Source organism: Martes martes, assembly GCF_963455335.1.
Source record: "Martes martes genome assembly, chromosome: X".
Lineage (NCBI taxonomy): Eukaryota > Metazoa > Chordata > Mammalia > Carnivora > Mustelidae > Martes > Martes martes.
Genome location: NC_137897.1, coordinates 40005982 through 40024404, shown reverse-complemented (window position 1 = coordinate 40024404; position 18423 = coordinate 40005982). Strand labels below are relative to the sequence as shown.

Below are 18423 nucleotides of genomic sequence, written 5' to 3'. Positions count from 1 at the left end.
TAATTGGCTGTATAAGTGTGGGTTTACTTCTAGACTCTCTACTCTTTTCCATTAATCTACGTGTCCAATTTTGTGCTGGTAGCATACTGTTTTGATTACTGCCGCTCTGTAGTATATCTTCAAATCTGGGATTGTGATACTGTCAGTTTTGTTCTTCTTTTTCAAAATTGCTTTGGCTATTTGGGGTCTTTCGTTGTTCCATACAAATTTTAGGACCATCTGTTCTAGTTTTGTGGAAAATGCTATTGACATTTTGATGGAGATTACATTAAATCTGTATATTGCTTTGGGCTGTACGGACATTTTAACAATAATGGTTCTCCCAATCCATGAGTACGGAATACATTTCCATTTGTTTGTGTCATTTTCAATATCTCTCCTCAGTGTTTTATGGTTTTCAGAGTATGGGTCTTCCATGTCCTTGGTTATGTTTATTCCTAGGTATTTTATTATTTTTGGTGCAGTTGTAAATGGGATTGTTTGTTAATTTCTCTTAATTAGTTTCTTAGTTTCTCTTTCTGCTACTTCATTGTTAGTGTATAGAAATGCAACAGATTTCTATATATTAATTTTGTATCCTGTGACTTTTCTGAATTCAGCAATCAGTTCTAGTAGTTTTTTGGTGGAATCTTTAGGGCTTTTTATATATAATATCATTTCATCTGCAAACATTGAAAATGTTACTTCTTCCTTACTAATTCAGGTGACTTTTATTTCTTTTTCTTGTCTGATTGCTGTGGCTAGGACTTCCAGTAGTATATTGAATAAAAGTGGTGAGAGTGGACGTCCCTATCATGTTCCTGATCTTAGAGGAAAAACTCTCAGTTTTTCCCCATTGAGTAAGATGTTAGCCATGGACTTTTCATGTAAGGGCTTAATTATGTTGAGGTGTGTTCTCTCTGAACCTGCTTTGCTGATGGACCCTGTGCGCCTGTTGGGGACTGCCCTCAATGCTCTGGCAGGCTGTTTACAACTTTGCCTTAGCCTTTACTTCCCGGTTTTGCAGAGCCTCAAGGTCAGCCAGAGATCCTGAGCATGTACACAGCCTTGGGCATATTTGTGGTTTTCTAGATTCCTGGGAATTTGTCAGTGTTTTTCAAAGCTTCCTATGAAGATCTCCTTACCCAACTTCTCCTGTTAGGTTTTTCGGTCTGCTTGTAATGTTTGTCCTAACTATAATCACTGCCTCCAGCACTTGCTGTGCTAAACAATTGCTACTGATTGTTTTTGGAAAAAAAACCCCAGGGAAAGCTGTTCACACTAGGTGAACTCTGAGTCAAATCAAATAGACAAGCCCTGTGAATGGAGTTTTCTAGGAAAGTGCCAGACAGGTCAAATAAAGATAGTTCTCTAGAAATGGGACTTTTGGAGGAAATTCCAACCCTGTTCTTCCTCCCACTCTGGCTGATAGGCTGCTGGTTTTCATCAGGACTACAAGACTGTTGATTTTCAAGGCTGTTGTGGAGGTAGGGAGAAGGTGATGGAATCAGAGAAAGTCCGAATGCCACAAAGCATACTGTTCTTACTGAGATTCAGCCATTTTTCTTGAATAGATGCTTCCTGAATTATTATAAGCCTTTGGCCAATTTTTAGAGTTCTGAAAAAATTAATTTTGACAACTTTTGCCAGTATTCCCATTGCTTTTATGGAATATGGAATTTTTATGGAATATGCTTTTATTCCCATTGCTTTATAGGCCCTTACTCTGGCATTCCACTGACATCACTTCCAGACACACCTTCCTCTTTCCCACCCCAGCCCTAAGATGATAGCACTTCAAAACCAGGGTGTGGGAGCCAGATGTACTCATTGATACCAGAATATCTTTACTTCTAGGCCCTCTCATTATATAGAGCTAAGAAATTTATATATATATATATATACATATATATATATATATATTTTTTAATGTGTTCACACTGATACCTCTAATTGTAACCCAACACATCACAGGGTCCTATCTAGCTTTCCCCCAGTCTATACTTATATTTTTCTTCTATAACAGTGAGAACCCTAGCCTCCAATATCATCAGTGTGTTTTCTCATTTGCTCAGTCCCACAATACATAGAATATACTTTTAGAATTTCAACATCCACACCACTACAAAAAACAAACTAAAAGCCTGAGATTTGTTTGCCCTTTTTAGGTCTTTAGATGAGGATGTACAGTCAAAGTGTTATATTCAAAAGTTTCTTGGTTATTTTATTTTTCGTTCAGCATGATTACCTTATTCATTGTATTTCAAATATAATTTGTTTCTCTTTCTATTAAATTTTAGTCTTTTCCCTATCTATGACTTCATTGTATATTTTTTCATGTAAGACATTAGCATGCTCCACAAGTCGAAATATTAAAAAGCATACATGGATAAAATTTAAAAACCTAGACAGAATGGATAATTTCCTAAAGAAGCACAATTTACCAAAATTGACCCCATTAGAGCTTAAAAGACCAATTTCCATAAAACAAAAGAGAAAGTGAGTAAGAAACTGCTTCATAAAAAAGCATCGGGCCCAGATGGTTTCACAGGAGAAGTCTCCAAACTTACGGAGCAGTTAATCCTAATGCCAAATAAATCGTTCCAGAGAACAGAGAATGAAAAGAAATTTCCACATGGTTTTTCTAAAGCAATTATAACATTTATTGCACTCAAAAAAGCATGGACTATTTTCACTTGTTAATAACAATGCAATAATCCTAACTGAAATTTTAGCAAATTAATTCAAAACTACATTAAGAAAATAATAAGCATAACCCAGTAAGTGAGTTTCCTTCTGGGAATGCAAGGATGGTTCTTTATAAGTAATGTGTTAATATCATACAATTTATTAATAGGTCTAAAGAGAAAACCATATGATATTTCCATAGATATTTTAAAAGACTTTGGCAGAGGGACGCCTGGGTGGCTCAGTTGGTTAAGTGGCTGTCTTCGGCTCAAGTCATGATCCCAGGGTCCTGGAATCGAGTCCCACATCAGGCTCCTTGCTCAGCAGGGAGCCTGCTTCTCCCTCTGTCTCTGTCTGCCTGTGCTCACTCTCTCTGACAAATAAACAAATAAAATCTTTTAAAAAAATAAAATAAAAAAATAAAAGACTTTGGCAGAATTCTGATATGATCATTCAAAAATAGAAATCAACTGATAACTTCTTAACATGATAAAATTTGTATACATCAATTCTAAAGTTATCATCAACTTAATGAGACAACATGGAAGGCATTTCCACTAAGATCAGAAACAAGGCAGTGCCCTCTGTCTGCACTCCTTTTCAAAGTTGTACTTAGAGGTATTAGACCAATGCAGTTAGACTAGGAAAAATAATTATAGATGTAAGACTGGGTAAAGAAGATACAAAAATATCTCTATTTTTTAAAGATTTTGTTTATTTATTTGAGAGAGAGAGTGTGAGAGAGAGAACACTAAAGTGGGGAGGGTCAGAGGGAGGAACAGACTCCCCACTGAGCAGGGAGCCTGTTGCAGGACTCAGATCCTGGGACTCCGGGATCATGACCTGAGCTGAAGGCAGTCACTTAACTGACTGAGCCACCCAGGGTCCCTAAAAATATCTCTATTTAAGACAATACCAATAGTATACCTGGAAATTCCCAGGAGAACCAATAATAAGGTTAATTCAAACAATAAAGAATTCAGTAATACAGCAAAATATAAAATCAATATGTAGAAATTAGTTTTCACACACACAAAGAACCAGATATAACATAATATAAGGGAAAACACTATCTATGGTAACAAAAAAGGATAAGATCTGTCAGGATAAAGTCAACAAGGAGTAATGCAAACTTATATGAAGAAAAATTTAAAACACTCCTGAAAGACACAAAGGTAGACTCACACAAAAGCAAAGACATTGCTTGTTCTTGAATAGAATGAATTAGTATCATAAAGATGTCAGTTTCCCTTCTCAAGTCTTCATTTATAAATGCAATGTGATCCCCAGAAACATACCTATAAGCTTTTATCTGCAACTGATAAAAGTTGATAGTGAACTTCACATGAAAATGCAAACATGGAAGAATATCCATTTAAAAAAAAAAAAAAGAAAAGCTATAATGGGGGGTGGGGGTAATTAGCCCTAACAGCCTTGAGGGAGTCTAATGCCTCTGCCAATGAACATTCTATGAAGGTTTTCTAATTTAAACAATATGATGTTGACATATGAACGGGCAGTCTGACAGACTAAAAGAAAAATTAAAAATCCAGATATAGATCCATGTACATATGGGAATCTAGTGGATGATAAAAGTGGCAAGCTTTGTTTTTGACATTTAAATCCTTCGTCTGAAATGGATTTTTTCCCTTTTTTATATCACTCTTATAGACATCTCTATTACATGTGTTCTTGGACACTTCTCTACATGCACTGCAGGATGGTTGAAACGTCCATTCACTTATGTAACACCGTTCTTCACATAGCGAAGAAGAAGCACTCTCACAAATGTCTTTATTACGTGTGTTCTTTAGAATTGATTTTCCTATACAGGGTGAAGTAGGTTGAGATCCAGTTTCATATCTTTCCTTTCCTCCCCCACAGATCTGGTATGCCACCTCTGCCATGTACCCAAATCTCATGTGTTAATGGGGGCCAGTTCTGGTCTCTGATCCAGTCCATTGGTCACTTTCTTTACATCTGTCCTGGGGCAACCCTAGCTTAATGACTATATTTTCTCATTGACTACTGATACCTAGTAGGGCAGTCCCACCTCCTGGCTGTTCTGTAGCTATACATAGGCAGAAGGAACAGGACCGAAGAGGCCGGGAAGAAGACAGAGCTAATGGCGGGCGATGATGGCGGCTGGATCGCATGGGCATTGGACTTCCCGCAGGCTAGCTTGCCACTCACATTTCCTCTTTTGTCCCCCATCCCAGCGTGCAGCATGGAGGGGCGTAAGCTAGGCCTGGATTTGTGGAAGCCGTCTTCCCCACCCCGTACTTCTGAAGCTCTGGTGGGAAGGTTGCCCAACCTCCATCACGTTGTGGGAGGCACCTATGGAGACTCTGACTCCACTACACCATTGACTCCCATCCAGGCTGCAGGGCACCAGGAATGGTCAGGGTTGCTTCCCCTCCCTTGCTTCCTACACTCCAGGCGATATATGGCTCAGTGAGTATGTATGGAGGGTTCCCAGGAGAACAGGGGAGTCTGATCCCAAGGCTTCTCAGGATCCAGTCCCTTCTCTGGGCCCAGGATTCATGGATTCCGTGCTGTGGGGAAGGAGACAGGTGCTTGGGAGTGTGAATCAACAGAGTCAGGCATGTAAGGATTGTGTGAAAAAAGAGAGGGCAGGAGTAAGTAAGGAAGTGAAGGAAGGCACGTGGGAGACGCGTCAAGAGGTTGGGGAGTTTTCTTTGGAGGGGCCAATCTCACGGAGATATGACAAGTCCAGGAAAGAGGACCCCGTCCCGAGTGTGCAGCTCCTTACATTGTCGCAAAGTGAATGCATTCCTGTTGTTTGTGTCCAGACAAAGAAATACGACGTCACCAGATAGATCCCTAGCACAGGTAGAAGGCGATGGTCTGTGGGAGGCTTGAGGGGCCAGTAGTGGGAAGTTGGTGGGCTTGAGGAGTCTTGCAAGTGAGAAAGGTGGAGAGTCCCTGACTCGCTGTGGCTGAGTAGAAGGCCGGGCTCCAGGCAAAAGGCGGTTGTATGTGAGGGTTCAAGATACTGGGTCATCAGGGAAGGCAGCCAAGTTCGTGGCTTCATGCTCTTTTTTTTTTAAGGTTTTATTTATTTGAGAGAGGATGCAAGAGAGAGCACAAGCAGGGGGGAGGGGCAGAGGGAGAGGGAGAAGAAGACTCCCCGCTGGGCGGGGAGCCCAATGAGGGGCTCGATCCAAGGACCAAGGACCAAGGATCCAGGATCCAAGGACCCTGGGATTGTAACCTGAGCCGAAGGCAGCTGCTTAAGCATAACGACTGAGCCACCCAGGCTCTCCTCATGGCTTCATGTTCTTGCCCATGCTCAGATAAGCCGGTGTCCCTCCACAGACCCTGTGCAAGGTTGGGACTTACGGATGTGGCTTTGTGGGGCGGGGTGGGGGGGATGCTGGCAGGAAGGCATGTAGAAGTGGTTGGGCAGAGCACCCCTCGTCACAGTTCTCATAGCTTTTTGCTCCAAGGAGACAGGGTGGTGGGCACAAAGGATGGGCAGAGGGGCCAGGGAAGAGGGAAAGGGAATAGCTCATGGTGGGGAAGCAGGGAGGAGCAGGGCGGGTGGAAGAGAGCGAGGAGAGGGAGCGGGAGCAGAAGCAAGGAGAGGGAAAGGGAACGTGGAGGAGGAGCAGGGGGCAGGGGACGGGGAACAGGGTGTAGGAGCAGGGGATGCAGGGAGGGAGCGGGGAGCAGAAAGAACAGGGAAGAGCGGCGCGTGGCCATGCACACCTGAGAGACACACTCAACACCCAACCGCCCACCCTGGGCCACCCTTCCCTGTAGATATTTAGGAAGCCTCCCTGATAGGCTCCTCTCAAAGCCCCTTCCGAGGATACACCACTCATTTCCGGAAGTGCAAGTTCCCATCTCTCGCAGAGCCTAGAGAGGACAAATGCCATGCCTGACTCCTGGAGGTCAGTAAAGTGTGACCAGAAGTCCCTTGGCTAGGGATGTGATCCGCGAGTGGTCAATCCCAAAGACTCAGAACACTATGGTATTGGGATAGAATTTGCTGGGATTGGCCTGAACTGGGGGCACAGTATCCTGGGGGGACACTTGTGGGAAAAATACCCTGGGCAGGGGGTACGGAATTCCAGGGCTGAGATGGGGAGAAGCATGAGGATGAGGAGTCCGTGCAGGGTAGAGACTCTCCTCGTGGATGTCCCCACAGCTGTTCTTGGAGAGCATGTAAATAGAACAGACCACATTGCTCTTTATATTTGGGTACACCTGTGAACCAGAGGTTCAGGACCCCTTTAGGAACCTTGATTGTTTGTGAAACAAAGAAGGAAAGGGAGAGGTACCCCAAGGAGAATTTATGGGGTGAGGGACCGAGGTCTTAGTATCACATCAGTAGCTTTTTAGTCTCAGAGACTCACCCATTTCCTCCGCCAGAGCAGGGTCAGGGGCTTATATTTTGGTGGGGAGGCAGGTGTGAGGAAGAGGTTGGCAAAGTCTCCCACATGATGGTCCCACATGAGGAGGACTAGCCCCAGGAATTAAGCCATGAGAACTAGGAATGGGAGAAATGTGTCAGGGAACCCTTTTGGGTTGAGGCAAGATTTCCACCATCCCTAAGACTCCTGAAAAAAGTTTGCAGAGCACCTCCCCTCCAGGTTCTATCACCTCAGGGGGCTTTACCTTCCCTTCTGGAACCTCACCATGAGCCTCTGTGTTGGAGGCCTCTCCAAGGTCTGGCCAGACTTATCCATGTCTGGGTTACAATAAATAGTAGGGGTGTGTGGATGGTAGCATCCAAAGACTTGCCCAGGGGTGGTCACGGACAGAGCCAGGAGCAAAGCAGGAACCAGCAAGGAAGGTGGGACTCATGGCAGGTGCCTGAGAGACATGGGTAGGGGTTAGAGCTGAGAAATGGTCTTTCTCAGGCCCAGCTCACCCCTAAGCAGGAGAAGATTGAGGGAGGACCTCTCTAACACTACTGCTTTTCAGGGGTCGGGGGCCAGGGGAAGGCCCCATGGGGGGGTGAGGGAAGACACTGAGTCTGGGCTTCTGGCCAGTGGCCCCACCTCCATCCATCAGAGCTATAGCTCTCCTCAAAGGTTCAGCAGGAGGCCCAAGTTCAGGGGTAGATAAATAGTCAACAAGAGCGGCGCCTGGGTGGCTCAGTGGGTTGAAGCCTCTGCCTTCGGCTCAGGTCGTGATCCCAGGGTCCTGGGATGGAGGCCCGCATCGGGCTCCCTGCTCAGCAGGGAGCCTGCTTCCCTCTCGCTCTCTCTGCCTGCCTCTCTACTTACTTGTGATCTCTTTCTGTCAAATAAATTTAAAAAAACTTTATAAAAAAATAATCAACAAGAGGGAGGTGTGGCGTGGGTATTCCTGCCCACGTGAGCTCTCTTTTCTTCTTTCAAGGGAGCGTACCTCCGGCCTTCTACTGGAGTGGGGATCAGGAGTTGGGCAGTCTACCTGAGGTTCCAGTGGCCTCTTAAAGAAACTTTCAACTTATCTTTTTTTTTTTTTTTTCCAAAAATCTCCACCTTCATTCCCACACTGAAAGACAACCTGTGTCCTAATTGTTTCCTTTGGAGCGAGATTTCCGGTGTGATAAGAGTTGGTTTTGGGGTTTTCACTACTGCCATAGAGGAGGCATCCAGGGCTGGATGGTGAGACCTAGGTGTCCATCATTACTGAGGAAAAGAAAGGGCTGGTCTTATTATAGAAATCTGTCTCTTCGTGTAGAACGCCTGGCTGGCTCTGTCAGCGCAGTCAGTGGAGCATGAGGCTCTTGATCTCAGGGTTCTGAGTTCAAGCCCTAGGTTGGATGTAGAAATTACTTAAATTTTTTTTTAATCCAAAACAAAACAAAAAAAGAAAAGAAAAGAAAAGAAATATACCTCTTCATCTGTCATTGGTGGGCTGGGGAGAGATATTTCAACATATCTGGTAATACATTGGGAGCTGTTCCAGCAAGGAGATTTTTCCAACTGGAGGTATTTAAGGATGGGGAAATTTCAATGAGGGTCGATCAATAGGGGGCTATATGGGGCTCAATGAATGGAAAGATTTTCAAGCAGGCTAATCAATGAGATAGAGATCAGTGGTGGGTATTTCTGAATGGGAAGATTTGACAAGGGGGTTTATCAATGGGAGCATTTTGATGGGCCTGTCTGAATGAGGAGATACGTCGGTGGGTAGAGATACAGGAATAGGGTGATTTGTCCTTAAAGCTTGTCAGTGGGGGATGGTGACTGGCTGGGTTCAGTAGACGAAGCATGTGACTTTTGATCTCAGGGTCCTAAGTTTGAGCTCCAGGTTGGGTGTAGAGATTACTTAAAATAAAATTTTATTCATTTTTGAGAGAGGGACAGAGAGTGCCTGAGCAGGAGCAGAGGGGGAGGGGCAGAGGGAGAAGCTAGGAGCCCGACATGGGGCTTGATCCCAGGACCCTGGGATCATGACCTGAGCCAAAAGCAGTTACTTAACTGACTGAGCCACCCAGGCATCCCAAAATAAAATCCTAAAAAAAAAAAAAAAAAGATTGTCCATGAGAATTATGTCATAAATCGGGAATATGCCATTTATAAATAGATTTGTGAACTGGGTGGTCAGTAGGGGATATGCAGATGATGGGTAATTATGAAGAGAGATATTTGTCCCTGGGATCCCTCAGTGGGTGATAGATTGCTGCCAGGTATTTATAAATGGGGAGATTTTTCAGTGGGTCATCACCAATGGGGAGATGTCAATGGGGTATTTATGAATAAGGCAGTAGCTCAACAGAGGTATTTGTTATGGGGCTAGTTGTGAAAGAGGGGATTTGTACAGTGAGGAGAGGGAACTTTTCCAAGAAAAGATTTACCAAGTACTTAGAAACTGGTCACCTGTGGTCTTGGCAACAGAAGAGATTTGTATGTGCAGTGATTTCGTCGTCCACGGTGAGGACTTGATAGCGGGGAACATTATCACTGTGGGGGGGAGGGTTTCCTTAGAAGTCTTTGAAAATGTTGGTGTTTTTCGGTCGGGGAGACTTGCTCACTGGGAAAAAATGTACAAGTTTCAGAGCAATAAGAAAAAACATCCCAAACGAGCATATTAAACATCTGTAACATCTCTGGGGAGGTTACCAGGATCGCAAGTTAAACTAAGGTTTTCCGAGTGCATTAAATTATTACTACTGATATTATACATTATTTCCAATATTGTAAATAATCGTTACTGATAAGAATGATCACTACTGTTGTTATATGTGAAATTACATTTGGCATACTGCTACTACTAATGATAACCAATACTTGTAAGTGCTATATATGACCTCATTTATTGCTCACACTGTTCCTGCGAGTTAGGCATTCTTTCTTTTTTTTTTTTTTTAATTTTTTATTTATTTTCAGCGTAACAGTATTCATTGTTTAAGTTAGGCATTCTTTCTATCCCCATTTTACAGATGTGGAAACTGAGGCACAAAGAGGTCATGTGATTTCCCCAAGGACACAGGGTTTGTATAGGGAAAGGGCAGGACTGGAATGCAAATGGCCTGGCTCCAGCCTTCATGTTCATGTTCTTATTCACTACACGTCGCCCGTCTAGAAACAAAGTCACTGTTAGTGATATTACCCATGAAGTTGTTATTTATGAGCGTTTGTGTTTTGACCTGAAAAAAAATACCCATGGGACGAACACATGCATTAACCATCCTCCAACCCTAGCATGGACCTCGGAAGGATTCTGAGTAGGCACCTTGAGGCCCATTTTTTTAGGGAGAATTATTGAGGCTCAGATAAGACTCAGATGAGGGCAGGCCCCCCGGCCACCTGTTGAGCTGGGACCGCCCCCCCTCAACTCCATGCTGCACACCTCACAGGGTTGTCATCCCCACGTGCTTCCTCTCAGCCATCCGTCTGTCCCTAGCAGAGATTCACACCCAGACACATGGAATGCTGGGGGTGGGGCGGGGTGTGACTCACTTTACTGGAGTAGATCTTCAAGAAGAGCGATGCAGAGAATGTAGGGACCCCAGGACGACAGAAATCCTGCCAGGGGCTCCTGCTTGGGGAGGTGGCCTTGGATGTTGTTCTGGCCTCCGCAGGGCCTGCTGGTCAGCCCGGCCTTGAAGCCCTGCCGTCTGGAACCAGGGCACCACCTGCTGGCGGGCAAGGCGGCGGGACACCGGCCTCCACGCTCTGGCCTTTTCCGCGGCCTGATCCTACCTCACCTTCCTCCCAGGGATTCCAGCCCAGCTAAGGGCTCGGAGAATGGGCCCTGGGACCAGGAACAACAGTGGAAGAATGCAGGGAGCTGCTACTAGGGTTTGGTGAACTGTTGGGAGCAGCTGAGCCCATAGCAGCTGAGCCCATAGCAATGAGGGCACCAAGGGTCCTTACAGTCATACGCATCAGCCAAGGGGCCATTTGCCCCTTTCAGTGGACGGGGTTCAGAGCCTGCCAAGGCATAACCGAGGTCTCAATGTTGACACAGAAATTGTCGGTGCAGTGGTTGTCCCCTGAGTGGGCAGAGAAGCAGGTGCAGAGAGCTCAAAATCTATCCATCCTGATTTGGGACATACGTCGGGCCCTGGGGGCATCTCCCAGGAGTGCAAGAGGGAGGGCCATAGAGAATCCAGGGGGCCAGCTTGTTGACCCCAGAACTCCCTGGAGGAGATCTGGCTTCTTGTTAGGAGCGGTGGGCAGTCCGATGGGAGGGAATTGGAGAGGGGAGCTCCTTTCCTTCACCGAAGAGGGTGCACTAGAGCCTTTTCACAAGCAGGTTCGGATCAAGGGTGATGCTCGAGTGTGCACCAGTCTGAGATTCTGGGTCCCAGGAGCTCACTTGAATCAGGATCTTTGGGGCGTAAGGGACAGAAGCCAGGGACTGGGAAGGGCCCCGCTGGGGAACAAGAAGGCCTGCGGAAGGGAATGTTTGGAGCATCTGTCGCTCAGGATTTGTGGGGGAAGATGAGCCAGAAAGGTGAGGCTTGGGTCTAGAGGCCCCAGTTTGGGTAAGGCAATGTCTGTATGGGAGATACATGGGCAGTGTCGGCTGACATACCTGGCTGGTCTTGATTTTGAACCCTACCTGCACTTCACTGCTGTATTGCCTTCAGTGGTAGTCAGAGGAGTTAGGGGAGGGGCACCTGGGTGGCTCAGGCGATAAGTGCCTGCTTTAGGATCCTGGAATCCTGGGATCCAGGCCCGCCTCGGGCTCCCTGCTGAGCGGGAAGTCTGCTTCTCCCTATCCCTATGCTTCTTCCTCCCTGCTCCTGCTCTCTCTCTCTCTCAAATAAATAAGTAAATATTAAAAGGGGGTAGTGAGGAAGAAGTAGGGGAAGGGGATGAAGGGCAGAGCTTGGGGATTTCCAGATCACAACTTCTCCTCATCCCTCCTATTCCTCAAACGGCCACTCTCCCTCAGGCCACGGGTGGGGAGCCCAGGCTGCCCCTTCTTCCAGAGGCCCTGGCTGGGTCACGTGGTGAGAGGGGACGCTGGGGCGCTCTGAGCACCCCCCAGCTTTCCCCTTTCACTTAAGTCAGACTCACAGTAGGAAACCTAAGGGTGGGGATGGCAATACCCACAGATGTGGAGGGAGCAGGGCTTCCTCCTGGATGACATCAGGACAGTGCCCAGGAGAAGAGAGCTGTTTGGCAATCAGTAAGACATTTGTCGATGAGCTTGGCGACTGGAGAGGGGCTTGTGAATAGAGGGGTCTGCCAGGGAGGTAGTGATTTGTCAGGAGATAGTGATTTGTCAGTAGCGGGATAATTTTCTAGAGAGCCCGGTGCAAACAGGGATCAGAAATTAGCCTGGTAAGTTGTTCTTAAGCATCGGGGAAAGCGAGATTATCTGGTACGTTGTGGTGGGCAATGCAGGTGAAATGGCCATTGCTGGTGTGGCCGATCGCGGGTGCTGATGCCGACATGGAGAATGACTCCCAATACCTGAAATTTTAGGCGAAATACAGATTTCGCATCCCTCGCCCCCCTCGGCCTCAGTCCCCTGGTGCTGCCACCAGGTCATCAGCGACATGGATTTGTTCCCAGACATGACACGGGGACACTGCCTGCTGGATGGTAGTTCTTTATTTCATTGTCTTTTGGGATGAAGACAGACAGGAGTGGGAAATGGGGTAAACATTGTGCAGGCTCCGGCTTCCGCTGGGGGTGGGATCTAGGCCACCCGAGGCCGCAGGGACTGCCAGGTGCAGAGCCCAGGCTCTCTGGGCAGGCAGGCAAGGTGGCGGCTCTGGAAACCCTTGTCCGAGCCGGTGAGGAACTGGTCGGTCCACAAGCAATGAGTGTCACTCTGCAGCTTGCAGGGGAGGGATGAGCAGGAGAACACCTAGCGGAGGGGAGGGAGGCGTGTCTCTGAGGGCTTCTTCCCCTGCCCCTACCTTCCCTACACAGCAGAACCTTCCCCTCCTCGGTTTTCAACACTGAGCTGGTAGGGAGACCTGGGGTTGCCCCACCTGGGGAGAGACTTGAGAACAGCCCCTCCCGCTGGAGGAACAGTCACTGGGCTTGGCCACAGTAATCCAGCCAACTGTGATCAGTTTCCTGGAATACTGGTTGGGGAACAGTCATGGGGGGGGGGCGGTCAGGCAGGCTTCCAGGGGAACTATCCCGAAGGATAGGGAACAGCTGGCCCAGGGGTGGGGGGGTGGGGACTTGGGAATAGGAGAGAGCCATGGGGCTCAGACACAGTCACTGGGATCAGAGGACGTTCAGGGCCATCGGGAGAAAGCCTTGGACAGTCAGAAGGGCAATGTAAAACACACCCCTGTGTGTGAGGCTGTCAGAGCAAGAATCGGAGATGCTGGGGAAAAAGAGTCAGTGGGTTGGGGGACCAGCACTTTGGGATCTTGGAGAACATTCTAGGGAACCAAGAAATAATCCCGGGGTGGGGGTGGGGAGGGTCAGGAATAGACAGGGGACTAGAAAATAGTCACGAGGGGGATTTAGAGGGAAAAGCAGCAGCCCGACAGTCCGGGAAACGGCGGAGTCCTCAGGAATCAGACACAGCTAAGAACAACCAGAATTTCCAGGGAACAGTGTCAGGTTCGGGGGAACAGCAAGAGAGATCAGGGGCAGCCCTAGGGTTTGGGGAGCAGCCATACGGACAAGGTATGGCCAGAGGGAGCAAGAAACAAGCCACGGTTTAGAGGAAGAGCCCCGAGGGTCGCTCTCCAGGAGGCGGGCAGGGCCCAGGCACTCACCGTGCACTCCTCGCAGCCGGCGGCATAGGTCTTGGTGAAGCCCCGACGCTGAGCGCTACTCAGTCTGTTCCAGGGAGCCACGAAACTGCAGGTGTTGATCTGCAGGTGTCCATTCTGCAGGTTTCCTGGGGGGGTGGGGGGCAACAGGCAGCAGCTGATTGGCTGGGCCGGGGGAGGGCGGCCAGGACGGCGCCTGATTGGCGTCCCTGGCTCACAGACCCCGGCGGGGCAAAGCCCCGGCTTTTCTGATAGGCTGAGATCAGGGCGGTCCCCATTTCAACTGGGACCAGCCCCTCGGAGCCTCGCCCCGTCCCGGCTGCCGGGCAGCGTCGGAGGGACCGGCTGGCGTGGCACCGGGCGAGGGGGCGGGGCCTCACCGGCGATGAGAAACTCCTCGCTACGGTTCTGGGACCTGTGGAAGTATCCGCAGACGCTCTCCAGGGCGGGGGTGTCGACGAACCGGATGTCAGAGGCATTCCCCAAGGCGCTGAACCCTTTGAACATCTGTCAACAAGAGTCTGTCTTACTGACAGCCCTCCCACTCCACGCTCTTCCCTGAAGTCCTCTCTAGCATCCTGACATCACAGCTAACTTCCTGGGCTTAGACTTTGACGGGAAGGAAGATGTTAGGAAGTGCTGGGGAAAAGGCGGGAGGGATACCTTGGTCATCTTGATCTCGTAACGCCGGTTTAAGTCGGTCTGGTTGACTTCTGCAGTCCCCACGAACTTGGCCCTGATGACTGCAGGAGGGAGCGAGGGGAAGACGAGTCAAATGGACTGCCTGAGCCCATAAAGTAAAATAATCACAGTCCTAACATTCGCGAAGCCCAGACTTCAGTAGGGATCGCTGGAATGCCAGCTGGCACGCCAAGCGATGTACACCCTGGGTAATCGATTAATCTCTATATTGAGTGACTACTCTTTGCCAGGAACTGCTTTAAGCCTTTCTCATATACTCATCGTGTGTTCATTCGCTCCACAGATATTTCGGAGCACGCCGTGTGCCAGGCACTGTTCTGGGTGGTAGGAACACCACAGTGAACAGAAACCACAGAAGCCCCGCTCCCTTGTGAAGCTCACATTCTGGCCAGGAAGAGACTGAACACAAGCGAAATAAATAAGCGTATGGGAGGCATTCAGTGTGTTGGGGAATTTTAGAGCTGGGATCAGGAGTACTAGGGGATGGGGGTTAAAATTTCGAACAGGGTAGTCCAGGAAGACCATCCTGACATCTGGGGCCGCCCCCACCCCCAAGACCTTCGCAAAATGGTGTCCCAGGCAGAGGAAGCCGCCAGTGCAAAGGCGCTGGGGTGGGATTGGGCCTGGAGAAATCAAGGAAGACTGAGGATGCCAGTGTGTCTAAGTCAGTCAGTGCAGGGCTGAGTGGGATTGCTCTAAAGGTAGGAGCCATTGTGAACCTTGCAGGATTGAGGGGAAACCAAAGCACGGAGTGTGTGGGGCAGAGTGGGGTGCACTCACCGATCTGGGAGTTGCAGAAGGCTGTCTGCGGGTGCGGTGGGGCACAGGTACAGGCCCTGCTGGGGGCTGTCAGCCACAGCAATAACAGGATGCAGGAGGCCAGGGGTGCCAAGGGTGCCATGGTGGGTGCTGCGGGGTGGGGAGGAGTACTCGGTGGTCCTCTGCCAATGTGTGCAGCCCCCCCCTCCCACCCCCACTGCCAGCTTGGAAGGCAACTAAGCGACTGCACTCTGGGCTTGAGGGGTTGGATGTGTGTGGAGATTTTAAGGAAGTTGGGGATTTGGGAGTTGGGAGCCCAGAGGAGCTGAGAGGGCTGGGGGTTGGGAGAGTCTAGGAGTTGTGGTATTTGAGCGATTTCAGGGACTGAGTGAGTGGGGAGGGCATGAGATTGTGGGATTTAAAGAATAAGGGGGCAGAGGGGTTACAGGATTTAGGGACGCTGGAAAGTGGGAAGGTCGAGAAGCTGGGGTGAGGAATTTGGGGTTTGGGGAGCTGGAGGAGTTTGGGGTTTCAGGGTTGTGCATATTAAGATTGGGGGAATGGAGAGAAGCTCAGGAATGGGGAGGACATTGGGGGTTCGGGGAGTTTGGGGACTTAAGGGGGCGGGGTGCCTGAAGGGTTTGGGAGCAGAGAAAGTTGTGGAGTTGGGGATTTAGGAGTCTGGAGGGTTGGGGGAGCAGAATTTAGGGGAGCTGGTGGCCTGGAAGGCAGCTGTGATATTAGGGGCTCATGGGTTCGGAGGAGTCGGGGGTAGATGTCGGGGTTCCAAGGAGTTTGGAGCATGGGGACTGGGGGAGCCGTTCCAGCACCCTCCCGCCCTCCTCCCCTTGACCAGCCCAGGATCCCAGAACCCGTCGCCCGCCAGGCTGAGCAGCCAGGGGTCTGGCAGGAAAGCTCCAGCCTGGCTTCAGGCCCCGGGGGCTGCCCAGGGCCCCAGCCTACCTCTGGTGTATCTCTCGGGGGTGCTGGGTCTGCGGCGATGGCGGCAGGGCCTGAGCAGCAGGGGATAAATGTCCACGCGAGGGGCGGGGGTGGGAGCGGTGCGGAAACCACAGGCCTCCAGGCTTCCTGGATGCATTACTCATCCGCCCACCCTCGGTGGAGGCCAAGGGGCGGGCCGAGGGCTGCCGAAAAGGAGATGCACCCTCCTCCTCTCCCTCCCTCTGGGCCTCGCCCTGGCCACCCACCCCCATCTCCACATCAGTCACCGTCCTTCCAGGCAGCCTCTGTGCAGGGCTTAGAGGCAGAACTAGCCCCCCTCCCGAGGCAATTCCTAAATTCTCCAAACTCTCTCCAAAGTCTACCCAGTCCCCCGCCCAGCTCCCCATGGCTGAAGCCCCAGTGAGTTCATCCCTTTAATAAACATTGCTTGTGCACCTACTGTGTGCTGAGCACACGCCGAAATCCCTCTCCCGGGAGATCTGACAGTCTGGTGAAGGGCGAGCAAGGCAGAGAGGAAACAAATGGAGTAGAAGCAGGGAAGAGAGATAAGGCAGGTGAGTGGAAGAGGAATACAAGGTGGGGCAGCTGAGGCACGGAGGGGTTAAGTGACTTAGCCAAGATCACCGCTAGTAAGTGGCAGAACTGGGATTTGAACTGAGATGGCCTGAAGCCAGAGCCTGGATCTTAAACCCCTCTAAAAAACACAGGCAGGGACTCCTGGCTGGCTCAGACTATTGATCTCGGGGTTGTGAGTTCCAGCCCCACGTTGGATGTGGAGATCACTGAAAATAAAATCTTTAAGAAAAACAAACAAACACAAAGACAAACGATCAGCATTTATAGAGCACCAGTTGTGTACCAGGCACTCAGCATAACTTTTCTCACTGAAAGCTCACAGTAAAACCTCTGAGATGGGTACCGGTATTATTCCCATTTTACAGATGAGGAAATAGAAGCATAGAGGGATTGGAGAACTTTCCCAGGATCACAGGACACGGCTGGGATTTGAACCCAGGCTAACTGGTGCTAGGCTCTCACCCGAGGCGTGGCACAGCCCTGGCAAGTGGGGAACGTGCCAGTGAATTAGTGAGCATTGGGGTTGGGGGGGGTGGTAGTTCACTGGTGGGGAAAGAGGGCAGTGAGTCAGGAGAAAACAGATCCCCTCCCATCCTGCCCTGCCCCTTCCCCACCAACACCCCCACACCTCTGGAGGGGAGGTGGGGCGGTGAAGCAATCCCTGCCCACCAGCTTCCAGATGCTGCCTGAATCTTCCCTGGGGTCCTGGGAAAGGGCTCTAAGGGCTCATTAACATCCTTTGTTAGTCAGGGAAGGCAGACCAATAATAACAGTGATGGGAGCGATGCCGGCAGCCACTTACTGAACACTTACTGCGCGCTGTGCCCTATATTCTTTGTATAAATTCTCCCATTTGGGCTTCATTGCCCCCTTGCTCCTGAAGCTTGCGGAACTCAGGGAGGTAAGCTCGGCCAGCACCACCACCACCAGCTGTTATGGGTATTAAACCCGGCTCTAAAATCTCGGTGAGTGCTTTGATCCCAGCTGCTTCCTTGTTAATCAATGTCGGCTGCCCCTCCCCCACCCCCACCCCCGTGCTGATAACGGCGCCCCGAGCTTTTTGAGGATGGAGGAGGCTTCCTGTGTGCTAGATAGCTCACTAAGCACTTTCCCTGAAATAACTAATCTGTTTCTCCCAACTTCCCCGGTAGGCACAGACTTGCGTCTCTCCCTAGGCAGATGAGGAAAATGCGACACACCAAGGGGTCAAGAGCCACCAACCAAGGAATGAGGATGAAGAAATGACCCTGATGGGGGGAAGGGAAGTAAACCAGGAATTTGGGGAAGCCGGTTGTGAAAGTGGGGAGGGAGAGTGAATGAGGCAGGGGCTGAGTAAGTCAGCGCTTGGCCGGAGGGAGCTGTGCAGGAAGGGAAAGCCCCTCACGGACGCTGCTTCCCAAGGCCGGCTCTGACTCCCCAGCCTGAGTCAGCCCCAAGTCGGGCTGCATGTCTACACGTGAGGGGTTCTGGGCATCTGGTTTGTAGTGCGGGCTTTGAAACCGGAGGGGCGTCAAGGAGGGGTATCCAGGTGTGTGGTCCCCGGGGGGTAGCCCGATGGGTGGTGGAGGGGGACCGTGGGGCCGGCCAGATGT

General features: G+C 49.6%; 2 protein-coding genes across 3 annotated transcripts in view; one reads left to right on the top strand and one right to left on the bottom strand.

Annotated features, from left to right (window-relative positions):
- Positions 1 to 18423, top strand: part of SYN1 (synapsin I) — a gene marked incomplete at its 5' end in the record, with an annotated part of 46530 nt that overhangs the window by 20309 nt on the left and 7798 nt on the right. The gene's annotated exons all lie outside the window — the stretch shown is intronic.
- On the bottom strand, positions 12685 to 16384 carry TIMP1 (TIMP metallopeptidase inhibitor 1). The gene is made up of 6 exons (XM_080795047.1): positions 16256 to 16384; positions 15314 to 15442; positions 14495 to 14574; positions 14212 to 14338; positions 13835 to 13959; positions 12685 to 12960 (listed from the first exon to the last, which is right to left on the bottom strand). The coding sequence occupies exons 2-6, from the start codon at positions 15432 to 15434 to the stop codon at positions 12790 to 12792; spliced, it is 624 nt and encodes a 207-aa protein (XP_080651173.1). The 5' UTR covers positions 15435 to 15442; positions 16256 to 16384; the 3' UTR covers positions 12685 to 12789.

What these genes read in the sequence shown, in the direction of transcription:
- TIMP1 (XM_080795047.1), bottom strand. Translation starts at nt 15,434, where the DNA reads ATGGCACCCTTGGCACCCCTGGCCTCCTGCATCCTGTTATTGCTGTGG. An exon ending in ACGAGATCAAGATGACCAAG is followed by an intron (nt 14,339 to 14,494) that starts GTATCCCTCCCG and finishes TCTTGTTGACAG; the next exon opens with ATGTTCAAAGGGTTCAGCGC. An exon ending in CGAGGAGTTTCTCATCGCCG is followed by an intron (nt 13,960 to 14,211) that starts GTGAGGCCCCGC and finishes CCACCCCCCCAG; the next exon opens with GAAACCTGCAGAATGGACAC.